Source organism: Hyposmocoma kahamanoa, unplaced genomic scaffold (assembly GCF_003589595.1).
Source record: "Hyposmocoma kahamanoa isolate Upper Pololo Valley unplaced genomic scaffold, ASM358959v1 88, whole genome shotgun sequence".
Lineage (NCBI taxonomy): Eukaryota > Metazoa > Arthropoda > Insecta > Lepidoptera > Cosmopterigidae > Hyposmocoma > Hyposmocoma kahamanoa.
The window spans coordinates 11740444-11759220 of NW_020654466.1; the positions used below are offsets into that span (position 1 = coordinate 11740444).

The 18777-nt window shown below is 37.3% G+C and overlaps 2 protein-coding genes across 4 annotated transcripts in view; one reads left to right on the forward strand and one right to left on the reverse strand.

Moving 5' to 3' along the window:
• Positions 1–943: 943 nt before the first annotated feature.
• Positions 944–18777, reverse strand: part of LOC113235565 (serine/threonine-protein kinase unc-51) — a 36167-nt gene continuing 18333 nt past the window's right edge. Inside the window, exons 3-16 of one of the 3 annotated variants that reach the window (XM_026471295.1) lie at positions 12922–13138; positions 12319–12392; positions 12049–12209; positions 9943–10079; positions 8220–8312; positions 7498–7680; positions 5013–5233; positions 3916–4017; positions 3200–3320; positions 2402–2580; positions 2008–2125; positions 1678–1806; positions 1255–1512; positions 944–1145 (exon numbers count right to left, since the gene is read on the reverse strand). In XM_026471295.1, coding sequence (XP_026327080.1) covers positions 1060–1145; positions 1255–1512; positions 1678–1806; positions 2008–2125; positions 2402–2580; positions 3200–3320; positions 3916–4017; positions 5013–5233; positions 7498–7680; positions 8220–8312; positions 9943–10079; positions 12049–12209; positions 12319–12392; positions 12922–13138 — 2079 coding nt within the window. In that variant the 3' untranslated portion in view covers positions 944–1059. The remainder of the gene's footprint in view (positions 1146–1254; positions 1513–1677; positions 1807–2007; positions 2126–2401; positions 2581–3199; positions 3321–3915; positions 4018–5012; positions 5234–7497; positions 7681–8219; positions 8313–9942; positions 10080–12048; positions 12210–12318; positions 12393–12921; positions 13139–18777) is intronic. The other 2 variants (XM_026471297.1, XM_026471296.1) reach the window with 2 other exon arrangements.
• On the forward strand, positions 14771–17693 carry LOC113235566. The gene is made up of 4 exons (XM_026471298.1): positions 14771–15209; positions 15682–16102; positions 16185–16322; positions 16664–17693. The coding sequence occupies exons 1-4, from the start codon at positions 15166–15168 to the stop codon at positions 17381–17383; spliced, it is 1323 nt and encodes a 440-aa protein (XP_026327083.1). The 5' UTR covers positions 14771–15165; the 3' UTR covers positions 17384–17693.

Genomic DNA, 18777 nt, shown 5'->3' on the forward strand with positions numbered 1-18777 from the left:
TTTTTGTCTGTATCTTTTGTAAGTTGTTCTATCCCACGTCGCCATAGAATTCATAGATAATAAATACTACTTGGTGAAAAATTAGGATATAAAAATAATATTCGGATTTTCATGATGTTAAAAATAAGTATTTATTACAACAAAACGAAATAATTTTATAATACAACAGTCTTTATTCTTATTTCAGTAAAGCATTGAACATTATCAAGGAGGAAATACACAAATAATATGATCACAACTTGGCAAAGTAATTTTAAAAGTATGAGTAAACACAAAATCATTCATGCTACCATTTTTTCGAGAAAATACTTTAGTTTAAAACGTAATTCGTAGCTTAACCTAAAAATGCCATATTGTTATTGGTCGATAATGAGATCTCTATAGCATTCTTTATATGTATATTTTGAGATATTACTTCATAATTTTCAATTACATAATACACACTACAAGTTGGTAATAATGTTAATCTTTATGAGACTTATTTGGAAACAATACTACGTTTTCTATTCTATGTTTATATTTTTTTTAGATTTTATGTTTATGCTCACTTCTAAATGGTTCACAGAAGAAAATATATAATATAAAATGAAAAGCATTGTCACTCAGAAGTTATGACGTCATCCACTTTCTGAAACTTGTACTACTTTTATATGTGTTACGAAGATACAACCATTTATTTAAGAGGGGTTGAAAAACACACATCTAAATCTATGATTTCGTTTCCAAGTAGTTACTAAAGTTAGCTCACACTAAAGGTCCTACACTCCCAGTCCTCAACACCTTATCTGTTTAGATCTCCACTTTCTCTCAATGTATGTACTTACTGGATATAAAAAAATATAATTCACTATTGCAATCTCTGCTCTGGTAATCTTCGTCGTTAAAATAATTGTATAGGTACAATATGATTTATAATTGATATCATTCACTTATTCCTTTTTTACATTTTTTTTATTATTTATAATTATTTTTCACAGCGAGTCTGTATTTGAGAACAAAATAAAATCACTTCCCATCTTGCTAGTATGTGCTTATTACTAATGGCTATCGCGTATTGCATTATGAGATCCCGGCCTCGAGTTTGACATCCATTATTTTACGCGGCCCCTTGAGGCAGTTGAGCCGCCTTTGCACGGCATCTCGGTCTGCAAATGAAAGATACAATTTTTAGTACTACCTCACTGTTATATCTTCCACCTCTATTACGACGGGAATTAGGTATATGCATAAGTACAATTATATTGGTAAACGTACATTTGGAAAGCGTGGTGCGATGATGCGGATGCAGCGGGTGGCGTTGTACGAGCGAATGCAGCAGTACTTGTGCGGACATGTAGCGGCGCTCGCATTCTTTCATATCTCCGAAGAGTTCCTCTATGGCGGCCATTTGGCATAACTCGATTGCGTGCTCATACAGGATCTTGTCGCACACGGCGGGGGCCACGCCCGCCTCGTGGAGCCGTCGCGACTCGTTCACTATCCACTTGTACTTGGTGTTCATTAGGGATACCACTGCAAAGATAATATATTATTCATTTTTTTTTTGATACCTATTTAAAGCGTATTAGAAGTGGTTCATTGTAATGTCACATTATAGTATGCCACTTGTCAAAACTTGACAAATGAAGTTGTTACAAAATCATAAATAGAATGAATAAAAAAAATTGGAGTCCATACCATTGCGCACTTGCGGTGTGGGTTGCAGCGTGCGGCTGCGGTAGTGAGCGGCGGCGAGGCGGAGGCCTGCCGCCAACGCTTGCATGGCCTGCACAAGTAGACCGAGTCGCACGCTCTCGTTGCACCGCTCTACAACGATGTAAACTGGCTTGGTGAAATTATTCTACTTGCCGGAGCTTACTATTATTGTGGTGATAATCTATGTTTACGCCTTCAGCTAATCGACCACAGTAATGATTGCACGTGCAGTATAAGTATGTGTCATCGTAAGTATTGCATATTTATAATGTGAAATATTGTTATGGCGTTATTAATGCAATGGAAGCGTACCATCGGAAGCGTCCATGAGCGCGGCGATGGGCGCGCCACAGGACACAGCAAGGTCGGACAGTAGCTCAGCCAGCATCAGTACGAAGTTTAGTTGCGAAAACACCTTGCTGTGCTCCTCCTGGAGTGTATAACGATGTTAATCGATCAAGGAAGGTACGCAAGTAGGGGTAACAACAGTCAATTTCTAGGGCTAGGTAGTGTGATCAAGAGTTTAACTATTTAAATAAATAAAGACAGAGTAGCGTGACTAAATTTGCGTGTCGGGAAAATGGTTCTTGTATGCTCATTGACTTACAATGTAAGTCAATGTGTATGCTAGTAACATCTAACGTCTGCTAACGACAACTTTTATTTAGATAATGACACATATGTGCTAAGATAGGTAGATGCTCACGGCGAGTATGGTCTCCTCCTGTAGATTAGGGATGTAGACCGGCGGGTCGGCCTGGCAGGCGGATGGCAACTTGAGACCACGTATCAGCGCATCAGGCAGCGCCGCGCGTTTGGGAGAGCTGGCCTCGCCGCAGCTCGCCTGCAGGTGCTGCAGCGCCAGAGACACGGGCGGCGATGACCCTGCACATCACAAATTTGCCACATCTTTAATGGAATATCTTAAATCGGAAACAAATTTCGACAATATTTCAGAAGATGGAGATGGTGTAGTCTTTGATAATCATATCAATCTATGTGTGCTCATGTAAGTAGCACATTAGAATATGTACACTCTTGGGGTTTCTTAACAATTTTCTAGTTATGAACCCCTTTCATATTTTCAAAGAGCTCACAGACCCTTTCCGAAAAGATAAAGAAGAAAAGCTCGAAAATTCAAAAAGGGCACGCGCACAGTACCTATTTACTCACAACATATTATTGTATACCAATTGTTATATTAATGCATTATGTTAGGTACGCTCGCCTTAGACCCCCGGTGTTCATAACACGACCCCTTAGGGGTCCATAGACCATAGGTTAAAAAACTCTGATCTATCTGCATTCCGTAATTAGCGTTCTTGCGAATAATTATCGATCGGAATCCGTTACAAAGTTACGGGAGAGTAACTTAAAATTAATGATTTTTTTTTTATACATGTATGTAACCTACCTAGTGATAACTATTACTTGCCTGTTGTAATTAAAACGACGGAGCCATAGACACAAAAGTTGAAGTTGAAGTTGAAGATGTAATTATTACCTGAGCGGCGAAGAGGGCTGGCGTTGGTTGGTGAGACTTGCCACAGCGAGGGCGGCGGGGAGCTCCCGGACTGACTGCGGCGGCGCGTAGACGGCGGAGTCCCCATCGACCCGAAGGGCACCTGCCGACAAGAAATACATCACATAAATATCACATTACTCATGCTTTTATGAAGGTTTCAGCAGGTCATATCGTCGGGGATAGTGCAATTACGCGTAACTAGCATTGGATTATGAGTCTTCATTTCAGTAACTTAGTGGCCAAATCAAATCCGCATAAAAGTCGTGGCAACCAAATTAGCGTCATTTACGGGAATCTATTGTTATCAGTCCGTAGACAACATAAATTAATGCTGTCTGTGCAAAAATGAAAGTCGTAGCCATTGAAATAACAAAGTAATAACTTTACATTCGTCTCCTGTCAAAATTTGGTTTGGTGCAGATACGCGCTTTTTACCAATAATACTACATAGGCGGATTTGCACTATCCCCGACGATATACGATAGACAAGATGTATGTTAAGAAACATAATATTTACAGGCCATGCATTACAGTCATTGGAAAGGTTAGCAGTGGAATACTATAACAGGGAGTTTTACCAATAAAGCAGGTGACGACAAGCACAAAAAAAAACATCGATACAAGTGAACTACGGACACATTTGACTATCGGGTGTCGGGTGTGAAACATGAAAGGGGAATTGCGGCGCTACTCACAGAAGGCGGCGAGAGTGAGCCGATGTTGGTCATGTTCCGGTTGGAGCGCACATCGATGGGCTGCGAGCGAGGGATGTTATTGTTAGCGCCTACGCCTGTGTTCTGCAATGTCAAGTTTTTAGTCACTACGACGCGGCGGCGACGACGACCACACGATTGGCTTGAGAAACGGGTTAGAGCTCGAATGGAGACATAAATTACATTTTACTTAAAACTACAGAAGAGCTATGAAAGGTAGACATTGAAACAACAGGAAACACGATGGATCATGCAAGGGGTAAGATTACAACATCATTCCTATATACCTATAGCTATAAATACATTGAGTAATTGTTGTCAGTGCTAGTGTTCTATACTCTGCTGTCTAAGAAGAAAGGGCGTTTAATTTTTTTATCACAAATATTTGGAAAACGCAACTGAGCAGATGGACTTGTTATCTTCTTATTTAAGGTTTGAAATGCGTTAAAATTAAATAACTGCGCCCTTATTATTATTATTAGGATGGCTTCATTCGGGGCATATCCCCTCATCACTGCGACCATCAATTGCTCTATTCTGATCACCACTAATTACAGTTAGAGCCAAGGGCGACAGCATTGAAGAACTGAAGGACTTTCCTGGCTTTGACAGATTTTATGTCCTCTGGTTGTGGCATGCGCCTTCCCAGTGTGGAGCTTCGTAAGGCCATCGGGGGGTAGCATCGGGTGAGAAGATGAACAGGAGTTTCATCCGCCTCGTGGAATCGACATTCTCTATTCTCTCTCTGCCCAATATTTGACACGTGCTTGTTCGAGCCACAATGTTACGTTAAGACTCTAGTCAGTAATCAGAATGCCATTCCTGTCCAATGACAGAGCTTTTCTACAGTGTTTCTGCACTGTAGGCAGTTGCCTGATAGCTATCAGGACTTTTGAATGCTCAAGACTTCTCGAGAGACGTGTGTGCTCTCATTCAGCAGTGAGCTTTGCCACGCCGTGTGCTATCTCTATAAAGGTTTCGGGTCCAATAAAGGTTTTCCTAGCACCAGTCTTTGCCAGTTCATCTTCGCCCTTACTTCTTATACAGCACTGTACAGTTGATGTTTGTTTTATACTGACCCGTAGTTGCAGCGCAGCCGTGTCTTGTTGTGGAACATTCTGGTTGGTGTTGCTTGGCGGCTGGTTGCTGGCAGGTGGTTGTAGCGCGAGTGACTGTGGGCGCGATGCTGCCTCTGATCCGGAGGAGGCGGATGAGGGCGAACACTCAGCGGATCCGCTCTCTGTGGCCTCTACCAGCACGAAGTCTTCCTCACCTGCCCAAGTGTTGTCTGAGGATTCCGCTGTAAAACACATCAATGCTACATTTACTTTGTATTACATAACAACAACAGGTTGCTTTTTGTTGTTGCTGTAGTACTAAATGTAGTAATATATAGTAGTTTACGATATTCATATATATGTATTGGTTTTATTATTTATTTATAAATATATGTATATTTGTATTTATTTATCAATTTTTATCTGTTGATTAAGTAATTCTTCATACACCACCGTCTTTTTCCTATGAATTATATAATTACTTCCATCCAAAGGTTGTCTGGCAGAAATCGCTTAAAGCGATAAGACCGCCCATTGTACCACCGCTTATTTTTAATTTAATTGTATTGTATTTGTTTCCTTTTTTGGTGTACAATAAAGAATTTTTGTATTGTATTGTATTGTAAATGTTCATATTGTCGTATATACGACACGGTTATTATATTATTCATAACATTCGTGCATACGTACTAATAGTTGGAAATGAGAGTGTTGTTTCGATATTTAAGCGTGTGACATATTATTTGTTGTTACTAAAAGAACTATTACGTCACCCGTCTTAAAATGTACTTTTATTTATTGAATACTCATTGTTTTTGTTCCTGTTTTAAAGAAATGAATCTGAGATATCTGGTTACGTGTAGAAAATTCCCTAGAATGCGATGGCGCAACTGATGTTGTTATACAAGTGCTAAATTATTTGAGATTTTTCCGTACTATAATATCAAGCGGATCTGGCCCAGAAACGCGACCCAGTCTGTGACCTACGATACGCTGTGCCACTGACTCATCAACCAAACAATCATCATGCACAGATAAACCTTATCGAGATTCGCGATTCAATGAAACTGCTAACTATTATATAATCGTCTATTATTAACACAATTAAGCGTATCTAAATAGGCCACTTAAGCTTACTTACACTAGGAAATATACTTATATTACCGTTATTGTTATTTTATTTATACGGCCATGCCTATCTTTTGTGAAACCTTCATTATTGATTATTTAAATACATTCCTGAAACATTTAACTATAAACTCTACAAATAGTAGTAAGTTCCAATAAAACTATATCGATTTAATAAAAAAGTACCTTTCAGTTTGGTTTGGTCTGACAATTTTTTTATGAACGCGAAGGTCGCTTTGTGGATAAGTACGTCAATTGACGAGTGACATTGCGCTCGCGCCAACTCGTCACCTATCCTAATATACAATTACGGTTTCTAAACGTATGTACACAATTATACGCCTTAGCAACAAGACTCAGGGAATTGTGTTAATTGTTAATAACTGATGTCAGGTTTTATTGCTGTAGGATTTATGTACGAGGTTATCTAGAAAAACATGCAATTTAAATACAGTGTACAAATAATACATTTTGAAAGTAATAGCACTAAACAACAGCAACGATAGAAAACAATAAATATTATATAAAAATTAATGTTGTTTATGAAAAGGGCGGAACCGACAATGACTTATTGCTACAATAAATTTGATATGCTCTAGGTTTGCAAGGGCAAAGAAGGGTTATCTAATTTGTGTTTACGTCTCACAGTGCATTAAGACCTACATGTTGGTATAAAAATAAAGTGATTTATGAAGTTATTTCAAAGAAAAGAAACAATTCATTTATTTTTATGAATCGTTTTATTCGAAAATTCGATTATTTTTTACAGAATAATCAATCAGCCACTTGGAGCGGTTGACCTGTTTTCCTCGCTCATTGAACTTTTAGATACACACAGCACAACACGGTTAAAATAAGCCTTTACAGATAACATTGTTTTTTTAAGTTATTGAATTTTATGTTCCTAGGAGTTCTGCGATTGTAATAATACAATAAAATGCGAAATATTATATTACGCAAGTGCAATACTTCTAGTTTCTTGTTAGTGCTGCAAATAGCGCGCGATTACGATAAGGATGACGTGCAGATGTTATCGTTTTACAATTCGTTTTTATAACAAATAATTTGCTATCTAAATCTTCACTTGAAGAGGGCCACGCAGAATGCGCTAAGTTATATTACATTTCATTTTTGAGTTTTCATTTGTTTTTGCATATAACTTGTGTAATAGAGACCAAATTATTCTCTTTAAGGATGTTTCTAAGTTAATAGTACGTGGTGAACAGGCAAATGCAGGCTGTTACTGGTTAATTTGTACATGTAATTTTAGGAATTTACAATGTTTATGTATCAAATAAAGGTGTTTAGGCGTGGTGCATTTAGCATTTATTACGGAAAACAAGAGTCCTTTGTAATATCATTGAAGAGTTATAATTACCAGAGGAAGTGGGCTGAGGCTTCTTAACTTGTAGGTTGGCAACTTGTGGCAGGGAAACTGGCACGCGAGCAGGTGGGGGGTTTCGCTGCAGGCCCAGTGGGGGCATGAACCCCCCCATCCCGCATGCGGTCCCGACTGGAGCACTGCCGGTAGCATTGCCTAGTTGAATGTTTGAGCTCGGTCCTGGTTGAAAACGGGACAAGTTAGCCAATATGTACCAACAATTATTATTTATTACCAACTTAGCAGAAAGTAACAAAGAATAATTCCGTAGGTCAGGTTTCAAAGTCTAACCCAACCATTAATTTAGCCTCACGCGTGCAGTACACGAGGTGCGGCTATGTGAAAATAACCCGAAAATTTCCCGTTTTACAACTTCTGCTAAGTTGTAATAAGTTCTTAAACTGTGAATTGTAGTGATGAATATTATAAGCAGCAATTGTTAAATTATATGCAGTGATAATATAATAGTCCTTGAAATTTTGAACCAATCGGTATTTAGAATAATACACAAAAACCAGCACATAAATAAACCTCACACATATGTGTATATGAAGCCATGCTATATAAGCAATATATTGTATTAACGAACATTTATTATTACACAGAATAAAAGTTCGTGATACAACACGACCAAAATCACATTTATCGAGTGTACGAGTATATAGGACCCACCCCATGCACAAATCAAAAGTAAGTTTAGTAAAACGAATTGTATGTACCCTGACTCTCCCACGACTCTTCTAGGCAACAGTTAGTATCGACTCGTCCCTCTAGTTCGCTCTCCAATATGTCAGGCATGTCCGAGTCCAAACCTGAACAATATTCACACACCGTGACAATAATGTTCGAGTGAATGTAGTTATAGCACAAGTTCAAAAATTCATGGACTAGAAAGCGTGATATACATATGGCTATGGAATCGCGATGATATCTAAATAGTGATGGTAATCAGATGATTTAACACCATGGCTACAATTATGGAGACAAAATAAAATTTTGAAACATGGAGTATGTTTTTATTTCCGATAATATTAATGTTTTACTTTTTATTTAAGGACTTCAGAACTCGGGAATCCGGAGTAAATATCAATATCAATTTTCATATAACATAAAAGTTATGTAGAAGTGTGAAATTGCATGAGGCTGTTGCATGGCATTTGTATTGACTTCCATGTTTCCAATGTCTAAACAACGACCTGTGACATATATTATGCTGAGTTGGATCCGTTTCAGCTTATAGGTATATGTAATTATTAATGTGTTTTGTTTTGTTGTTTAAATCTTCATAAGCTGAATAAACGTTTCTTTCTTTCAAAATATTGTACATGAATACGTTCCGCATTTGATATTTGTCTACCAAAATATAACAGAATCGAAACTCATACAAATTGCTCCATACTCCATACAAAATTTGATATTTTTTCTAAACTACAAAACGGCTACAAATTTATAGCAGTGAACATGAAACTACAAAGGCTATGATTGTGCCTAAATTGAGAATCAATGAACACATATGACTACCGAGACAGTTACTGGGTAAATAAGTAGACTTTAATATGTCATTCATAGTTATACGCCAATTGGATGTTCCGATGCAATAATTTATGAATTTTCTCAAGACTACTTAATACTATGCAGTGTGAATCTTAAATGTAACTTTTCTAGTATATCCGCCGAAGAATAGAGAAATACCTATAAATAATGTCGACAGTGTAAACAAAAAGAAGTTATTATATTTAATTTTTACTTTAGTTATGTGTTAGGTGAAACACAGTCACGTTATGACATTTATGAATGATTACCATGTGTAAGTAACAAAAAATGCACTTAGTTAGGAATGTCTTGTATTACGGAATGGAAACGAGATGAACAAAGATAATCATTCGTATTCTCGTTTAATTCGTTTAGGTATTTAAATAGATCGGCTCACCCCCACAGACAGAATTTATTTTTGAAGATCATTTTACAACGAATATTTAAGTGGCCCTCGAGCCGGGCAATTGCAAAGCTCACAACGAGCTCTAACATTCCATGAGATCCATGGTATAACGCAATTGGTGAGCAGAATTCTTCGTTTTTTTTATGATACCATCAGTTGCAGTGCCACTCAGACCTTTAAAACGCAAAGATCGGAGAGGCCACTGCCCCTGCTACCCTATGACGTAAGTTAATAAGTCGCATGTGCTTGTAATTTCACCAACACCCTTACCCTTCAAAACCGAAACGCAGTAATGCTCAATTTACTGCTTGCGGCTTGGTTTAGACAATTATGTAAGTATATGCGTTAGTCGAGTGACGTTTTTACAACGCAATTCAATAGAGTATGAAATCAAAATTCATATCGAATTGCGATTGCGTATATTGTGTGCTGTAGAGTACTTAAGTACATATGTCGTGTGCCTAACAATGTCGCATTCTAATATACGTAAATATAACAGTTACTTGTAATAGAAGGATGACGCGGACGTTGTAGGAACGGATGGTTAAAGAACGTTTCGAAGGGCATACGCTCGCGCGGGTTTCGTCGCAGGAGACCGATCAGGAGGCTGCACAGCTCACTACTTGTGCCTGGCGGCATTCTGAAAAGCAAACATGAAGACATATTATAAATTCACAAAGGAATATTTGATCAGATACATGATCTCAGTACTCAAAACCGTACAAAACAGTACTAAAAAAACCGACGTCAAAAGTCACTCATCCCCTAATCTGCCATCTTTAGAGGTGGAATATTTTCTTCAAATGTCAATGAAACCACTACTGAGGTATCCTCTTTTCAACAAAAGAAGAATCGTCAAAGTAGGTTAACAAATGCCGGAGATATCGCGTAACGTATATACAAAAAAAAAAAATAGAGTCGATTTGAGAACCTCCTCCTTTTTTGAAAGTCGGTTAAAAATTCATTAAACAAAAGTCTTAATTTCGTCAGAATGCAGCCTTAGGCTCAACTCACACAGGCGCAGAGTCGAAGCCTCGCGATGCGTCATGTTTTTCACCTATAGCATTATCATCTCTATTTTCCCATTATTATTGTACAAATTTGTGTTATGCAAATATGGAATCGCGCGTCGACGCGCGCTTGGTTAAGTGTTTAGTAATAATTAATAAAAAAACATACAGGCGAATTGAGAACGTTTTTTTAAGTCGGTTAAAAAAGAAATCGTTTATTATAATATAAAAATAACACTTGGCTATAAAGTCAAAACCCGCCAAACTGCAGGGCAGGTTGTTGGCGAAGACTCTGATGTTTAACAATATACCTGTGCCTACCTAGTATCTATCGTATATATGTATGTATACATATATATTTCATGCAGTAAACACTTGTGTTGACACTGCCTATAGTACACCGAGATAATCCAGCTAACAATCTTTGCAAACTGCCTACATTTTCTGGAAATCAACGCTGCCCGGCCAGACTTGACTTTGCACGTTCCGTGGATTTTTCCCGTCATATTAAAAACCAAACTGTTATGTTTTTTAAACTGGAAAATACAACGTTCGCATAGAATTTTCATTTGTAACATACGGTATCAGTATTCATTATTAAGGGTCGTATTCCAGAACTCTACTCAATGCTCAAGTCACGATTTGAGCAGACTTGAGTATGATTTCAACCACTGGAAATACAACCCTAATGGTAAGGACCTGAGTATGACTCACTCACTGCAATACTCAAGTCGTGACTTCAATATTGAGTAGAGTTCTGGAATACGACTCTAAGTATGTAGCTGTGCACAAATCACATGTACGCTACCTCTCGTAACCTTTTTTTAATTACAGAAACAAAATTAAAACGTAAAATTATTTTCTATAAATGTTAAGGTAAAAAGAGAGATAAAACAGACGTCTTATAATAGTCTCATAATGGATTATTTCGTACTCCTGCTCTATAATCTTGCTTTAGCTGAGAGGATTATACAGAATCCTAGCGTCGTATTTATCACCGTTATTGGAAAAACATGATGAAAATACATTTATGTTGGAGTAAGTTGTGCTTATAAATAAATTATGACGAGCAGCAAATGTCAAGAGTGGTTTGGAGGAACAGTTTTGCCTGTCTTTCGGCAGACCTTGAACATGGACACTGACTGTGAAGATATGGCAATGAATGGCAGCATTATAAATGGTAGTAAAAACTAACACACACACTTGACGTTTTTTAACAATACTTCGCTCTAGAATCATATTTATAAAATATGTATTTAGTACTAACATATTAAATGTATTGACATTTAACAAATACAAGATAAAAAATATTCAGTTGTTACAAACAACTATAAAGAAAAAAAAAATGGAACATATTTCGTGATTTGACAAGTTGATTGATTATAAAATAATCATTATGATTCATTAATTGTAGCAAATACTTCTACAATGCAGAACATTTTAGAGCGTAGAGATAAATACTTCAGATCAATCAAATTTATCAATTTAAATCATCATGAAGAGCGCTGAAATATATAGTAATGAAAAAAAAAGTTTCATATCAGTTGCTACCAGGGCCAAAATATAAATTGTAAACATGGTAATAAAGCGACTACTCACTTGGGTTGAAGGTCTACGCTGTTCTCGTAAAATGCCTTTAGCTCATGAGGAGTAGTGGCTTGGAAAGGTGCTTTGCCCGTCAGACATTGGTATACAATCGTACCCAGACTCCACAAGTCCGCCTTTGCGTCATATTTCAGAGACATTATGACTTCTGGTGCCTGTAACACATTCATAGTAATTACAATCCACATCCTGCACATTACGTAATAGGCGGTCGTGTGGTATCGAACAAATTTGTATGTCTATAAAAAAAAAGCGATCGATTACCATATACATTGGAGAGCCGCAGAGTGTGACGGCCATGTTTCCTTCTTCGAGGAACCTTGCGAAGCCGAAGTCAGCTGCGCGGAAAGAAACTCGAGTTAAACATAGAGCACCACACAGTTGAGCAACGACTCGAAATGGATAGGAAATTAAATAAACATAATTACCACCATTTAAACTAACTCATTCTAACTTCCACACAAGGTTTCTTTTTTATAATATCAAGTGACGGGACCAACAAGACATGCGCCTTATGGTACGCTCACACGCCTGTCCATAACAGTTGCAGTGCCACTCAGAGCTTTAAATTGCAAAGATTTGAGGGGCACTGCCACTGCGCCCGTCACCCTGAGACATAAGTTGACAAGTCCCATGTGCGTGTAATTATTTCACCAGAACCCTTACCCTTCAAAACCGGAAAACAGTAATGCTAACTTTACTGCTTGGCGGCAGAAATAAAAAAGGTACTTGTTATATGAAGATAAAGATATTTTTCCATTGGGCGTAATGAAATGAACTAAATTTAGACTTGAAAAAGAGGTTATATTTGACAGACATGAGTGTTTCTTCATTGAATCATTTAGAATTCAGGTGATAATTAAGTACCAATTTTAAGAGAAATCTCAGCAGGGTGTGGCGTGCGAGGGGGAGCGACGTTGTGCGTGAGCAGGATGTTCTGGGGCTTGAGGTCACGGTGAACGATGCCCTTGGCGTGGATGGCGCGCATCGCCTCCGCCAGCTGCCGCAGGAACAGTCGGATCGTGCCCTCGCTCAGCAGCCTGTTCGCTTGCAGATAGTCCGCCAGGTCGCCGCCGTTGCAATACTGTGCAATGACATTAGTACACGTTAAGAACATAATAATAACTGAGTAAATAGCCCACTAAGGTTAGTGCTAAAACATTTGGTACAATGAAATGCGCAGTGTTCACAAGGGTTACTTACAGTACTTTTCATAAAGTTGAAGCTTCGGTGCTACTACAGTTTTATAAAAATTGCCGTATTGCGTATTTCATTCAATGTTATTCATTATAATTATTGGTTAAGATTCAGCAGTAACGTCTACATACTATCGGATGTTTTTTTTATAAACATGCTCATGTGGGTTTCAGAGGATCGCAACAGTAAGTAACTAATCAATTCAAAGTTGACCTTTCCTGTTTGAAGTTTTACCGGATTAAACGATTTCTCCCCGAAGCTTGGACTTCAGAAACAACATTAAATAATTGTTGGAAATGAAACTGCTTTATGGATCTAAGTCGTGTATATCTGAATTTTCAAGCAAACCAACGTTGTGTAACAAACGCGAAAACCTAAGAACTCAATGTTTACTATATAAAAATTGTAACAACTTCGACCACTTGGGGTTTAGTCACACGAGCTGCATTACAACTGCAAAATTATAGATGAGATGCTTTCGCAAAGCAGTTTGGATATGGTCGTCGCGACAGCCGCGTGGCATTAGCAGTTGCGAAGCAATCATCATGGCTGTATGCTTACTGCCTCTCAACAAAGGAACTGCAAGCGGACTGCACTAGCTGTTGTCAGTCGCGAAATATTAATAAGGTAAACGGGTTAATATCGTATTTCAAGTATTTCTATCGATACAATAGAACCTGCCTATCCCTATAAATATGTCATCGAATTCAAGCTTGCATTTATTTTATATGTATAAATTGAACAATAAAACCCTGTTTTGTTTTCTTAATATCAACACAGGTAAGGTTCGATTTTGTATAACTGTTCTCTAGGACGTATTAATGATGTTTGGTACATAAAATACACTTTGGATGGTTCTAAAACGAGTAGTTAATTGCTTCACCCATCGTATTTAACATGTTTCTTTCCATTGATAACTATTTTAGTAAAGTAAAACACATTCAAGCTCAAGGGCACAGAATGGAAATCACTATCAAAATAAAGGTTAATAATATAGATTCTGAAATTAGTATAGGCACGTATGTTACAAACAATATACTTTTGTCCTAAAAAATACATTTTAAAGAAATCCTGTAACACAGTTGATTAAAAAAAACAATAAAATTAAGTTTAAGTTTGTCGGAATTGGATAATCTGCTTTAATATTTTTTGTAGGCAATGCAAATTCATTGCCCGTTGAGTGTAAATTACAGAAACACTGCAATCATTTGTCATAATGACGATATTCACAATTTTTAATGCAGTATAGATAAGTAATACTTAATAATACATTGGTATTGGACAGATACCTATTGTATCCGTCCTGTTTACTACGAATATTGGGTGAATAATTTAATGTCGCTTCCGGTATTTCAATGATTCAGTACCCCTTATTAAATAAATATATCGAAGTGATAACAAGGTTTTAAACATGATAAGAATCTTAACATAACGTTAAGTAAATTTTGGTGCTCGCTGAATCTAATTTTAGGTGTGAGTTTATATGAAAGAGTTTTTATGGCGTAGCGCGGGTACGAGAATTCTACTTCAGCTGTGATTTGCATAGGTCGGTTGTATAATATTTCAAAATTAGCAAGAGCAGACAATGGTGACGAGAAGAGCGTGCCTCGCGAGACGAACGGCTACGTAGTGAACGATATCTGTGCACACATCATCACGATTCCCGCGTTGTATTTTACAAGGTGATATTGAAAATCGGTCGCCCAATATATTTTCACGTCTAACAGTGCTCCTGTTATCGGAGGTGGTGATTCGCGATAAGCTGTGCCATGCCACAATCTTATCATTGAGTGATAATAGTTATAAGTGTCAGTGAGCTATGTGCCCTGCAGACTGCTGGTACTTGTGCTGTGGCAGAAGCAAAGCTTGAATTCAGTTGGCACGTTACCCGACAGTGTTTGCGTTTCAGTGGCCATGACGTCGAAACGTTTCTGTATAATGTTGCTGGCATTAACAGCGTAAGTATTAGAGTTTTGCTATAACGATCACGTTGTCTTGAAAGAGCATTCTTGTAGTATTGTCGGACTTTTAAAGAAATGAAACAATTTTTCAAATTACGTAGTCTTTAGTTGATTGCCGAGAAAATGCATTTTGTTGTTATTTAATGTCGTAATGTACTTTATATTACTTGACGCTGAAAAAAAACCATTACGCGTTAACTTGTGCTATATAAATTGTAATGAAAAAAAATATCATTGTTCTATTAATAAATAAATTGTAAATGTCTAAAATAAAATGTGTAATGATAATATTGCGAAAAGACATTAATTTGCACAAGATACAAAATGTAACAGATCTCGTAAAAGCCCCACCCCGATATTCCGTTTTAGTTAAGCCCTTATTGTTATCGCAATTTTTATCTTTCACAATGAGTCTGCGTCACCTTGTTGCGATAAACAGCAAGTTTAATCACGTGAAATTAATTTTCAGGGCTGCGGCAGGCCAAAACGAGAACATTCCCATTGAAAGTGATAACCAGTTTCCCCCAGATGGTGCCCCCATTGAAGGCAGTGGTGACGACACAATAAACGTGCTTTCGGGAATTGTAGACACATCACAAGTACCATTATTGGAGGAAGTACTTCCCGAAATTAAAAATGAGGAAACAACAACCCAATCACAGCAAAAAGAGTGTCCAAAATCCTGCTCGTGTCACATTGAAGGAGAAAACTACGTCGTAGATTGTTCTGGGAACGGACTCACTGAATTCCCATTGCCTTTAGACTCCAAAACAACTTCACTCAACATTCAAAATAATAAAATTACTGAAATACCAAAGAATATAGCAACGCTTACAAATCTGAAAGTACTTAACGCCGACAGCAATGAAATAATGGATTTGGCTTTAGGTGTAAGTATAACTAACGTACAAAGTATTTGTCTAAATTAAAGAACAAAAGTTTCAATTACTAATGACTTAATTTCTATTTCAGTCCGTGAGCGGGCTATCACAGTTGACCGTTTTGATACTTTCTAATAACCGTTTGATAGACTACCCGAAGGATTTGAAAAACAGCATTGATTTGACGAAACTTGAAGAACTTAATTTAAGTGGCAATGATATCAGAACGGTAAGTTTATAAGTGTTAAGTCAAATCATATATTTTTTGTGATAATTACACAGGTTAAAAAGGCGTTGCAAGTGATCCACAGCGCGGCATACAAAGTTTTTGAGTACTTAACCCATGCAATAATTTTACGTGTAATTGTGTGTTATTGCAAAGTATATGTACATTATACCCATGCAGCCGTAGTCGCAAAACAACAAATAATCGAACATGATAATAATAAATTAAACAAGTGTACTTTAAAAAAGAACATTCATAACATAATGACGTAAATAATTTCAGTTTATACATTACCTACTTTTTTAATAACCTGGCCTGTTTATATGAATTTTTGTGAGTTACAGGAGCTGAATCCTGAAATATTCTTGAACTTCCAATCCTTGCGCAAGTTAACATTGGCAAAATCTACCCCAGATTTATTAGAAGCCTTTTGTGGTACTCTGAAAAATAGTCTGGAAACCGTATGTTCTGTATCATGTGAGGTTGACAGTTATGAATGTAAAGATACATTAAAGAATATGGAAGATGGTTTATTAGACGCTGTCTTACCAGCCGTTCTTGAATCTCCAACAAACGATAACGCTGATCCTGCGCTCGAAGATAAAATTCACTTAGGACCTGAAGAGACACCAAAAGAAGTAACTACCGTAGCCAGTATAACTAAAGATGAAGTTACAGTTTCAAAAGGACTTGAAGGCCCTACAGTGCAAATCAATGCTAATTCACGTTTACTTAACATACCAGAAGAAACTTCATCAAACAAGTTAATCGTAGTCCCAGAAACTCCCAAGAACGAAATCAGTCACCAAACAAGTGAGACGGATGTTAATGTCGGTGCGACCACTACAGACGGAAAACCAGGGGGAGTAGATAAGAGTGTTATTGGTATTATTGTAGCCGTTATGGTTGTTGTCGTAGCGGGAATCGCGATTAAGAAAAACTGGAGTTCTATTCGAAAACGGTTTAGTTCGACCCCCAGAGCTGCGGAACGAGCTGGAGCAAATGCTAACGGTACAACACCTGAAGAAGTACCATTGCAGGACAAAGACAAGTCCCCTGTGTAGACTAAAAGTATTTGCGTGTACGTATGTATATTTCAGTGATGTGAATGGATTCGATCTGAATGTTGTGTTGATAGCTAAATATTTATTGTTCAAACTATAAGGTGGCTTTTTTTTTGCGATGGCACAATATTTTATACGGTGGTAATGTCATTGTTTATACGTACTTATCTAAATGTACATAAATTAAAATGTCATAATGATAAAATTCGTTTTGTACTTTGATACGTAATAATAAGTATATATTAAGTTTGTATTTTAGTTTATCGTCAAAATAAACAGTAACTGTGTTTCTATTATGTAAACTTTTGTTATTTTTCGTGGGTCATACATAACGAATGCAGCACAAAATGCAGCGCAAAATAATCAAGTCATAATGATAAAATTCGTTTTGTACTTTATATGTTATAATCTTATAATAATAAGTACTAAGTTTGAATTTTGGTCTGAAGTCAAAATAAACTGTAATTGTGTGTCTATTCTGTAAACCTTTGTTATTTGTCGTGGGTCACGAACAACGAATGAAGCACAAAATGCAACGTAAGATATTAATTATTTTAAAGAATAACTTTGTGTTAATTTATTGCATAAGTAATATTAGATTTTATGATAAGAAACTTGTGAAGTGCGAATAGGACACGCACACAGTTTTATACCAAAAATATTTTGTGTATATTTTTACTATTAAATGTCAACAAAGATTTAAATTATGGCCATCGCTACAGTATTCTTGTATATTGTTTGGTTTATGATTTACAAACTACGAACTTTTAAATATAGTTTATGCCTTTCAAAATCGGCAAGCCGTGTAGATAAGTATTTGAGGTACTAAGGAAGATTTCGCAATATTGCTTACCACCCGGAAATACCATCTCAAATCATCAAATACCATACCATCTGGAAAAGAACAATGATGCTTTGCTGTACAAATAGGCAGTGCGATGGTACCTGCCCCGGCGGGTAAGTATTGCGTATAGCTTCTGCACTCACAGAGAAACCTATTATAGCATAGAGAAATGATTATTACAAGAAAAGGTTTTTGTCAGTGCGATACTGTATGTGGGCCCACGTGTTTGTTGTCTGAACTCTCCTCCTCTTTTTGACTTGGACCTTGATGGTTCCGACTGCGCCACTAGGCAAAACGCTCATCTGAAGACTCTTAATCCGTATTTTAGCTAAGCAAAGAGTAGAATAATACAGTAACACAGCAGGAAAAGAGAGCCCCCTGGCGTATTTTTTGGAAACCCCCTAATTGATAGGCAACGACATCTAGAATTTGCTCCCTGTACTAATCAAGGATCCCTGCGTGCGCGCGCGCGCAGGGATGTGAGTGAGCGCGCAGGAGCGTGCGTGTGTGTGTGTGTGTGTGTGTGTGTGTGTGTGTGTGTGTGTGTGTG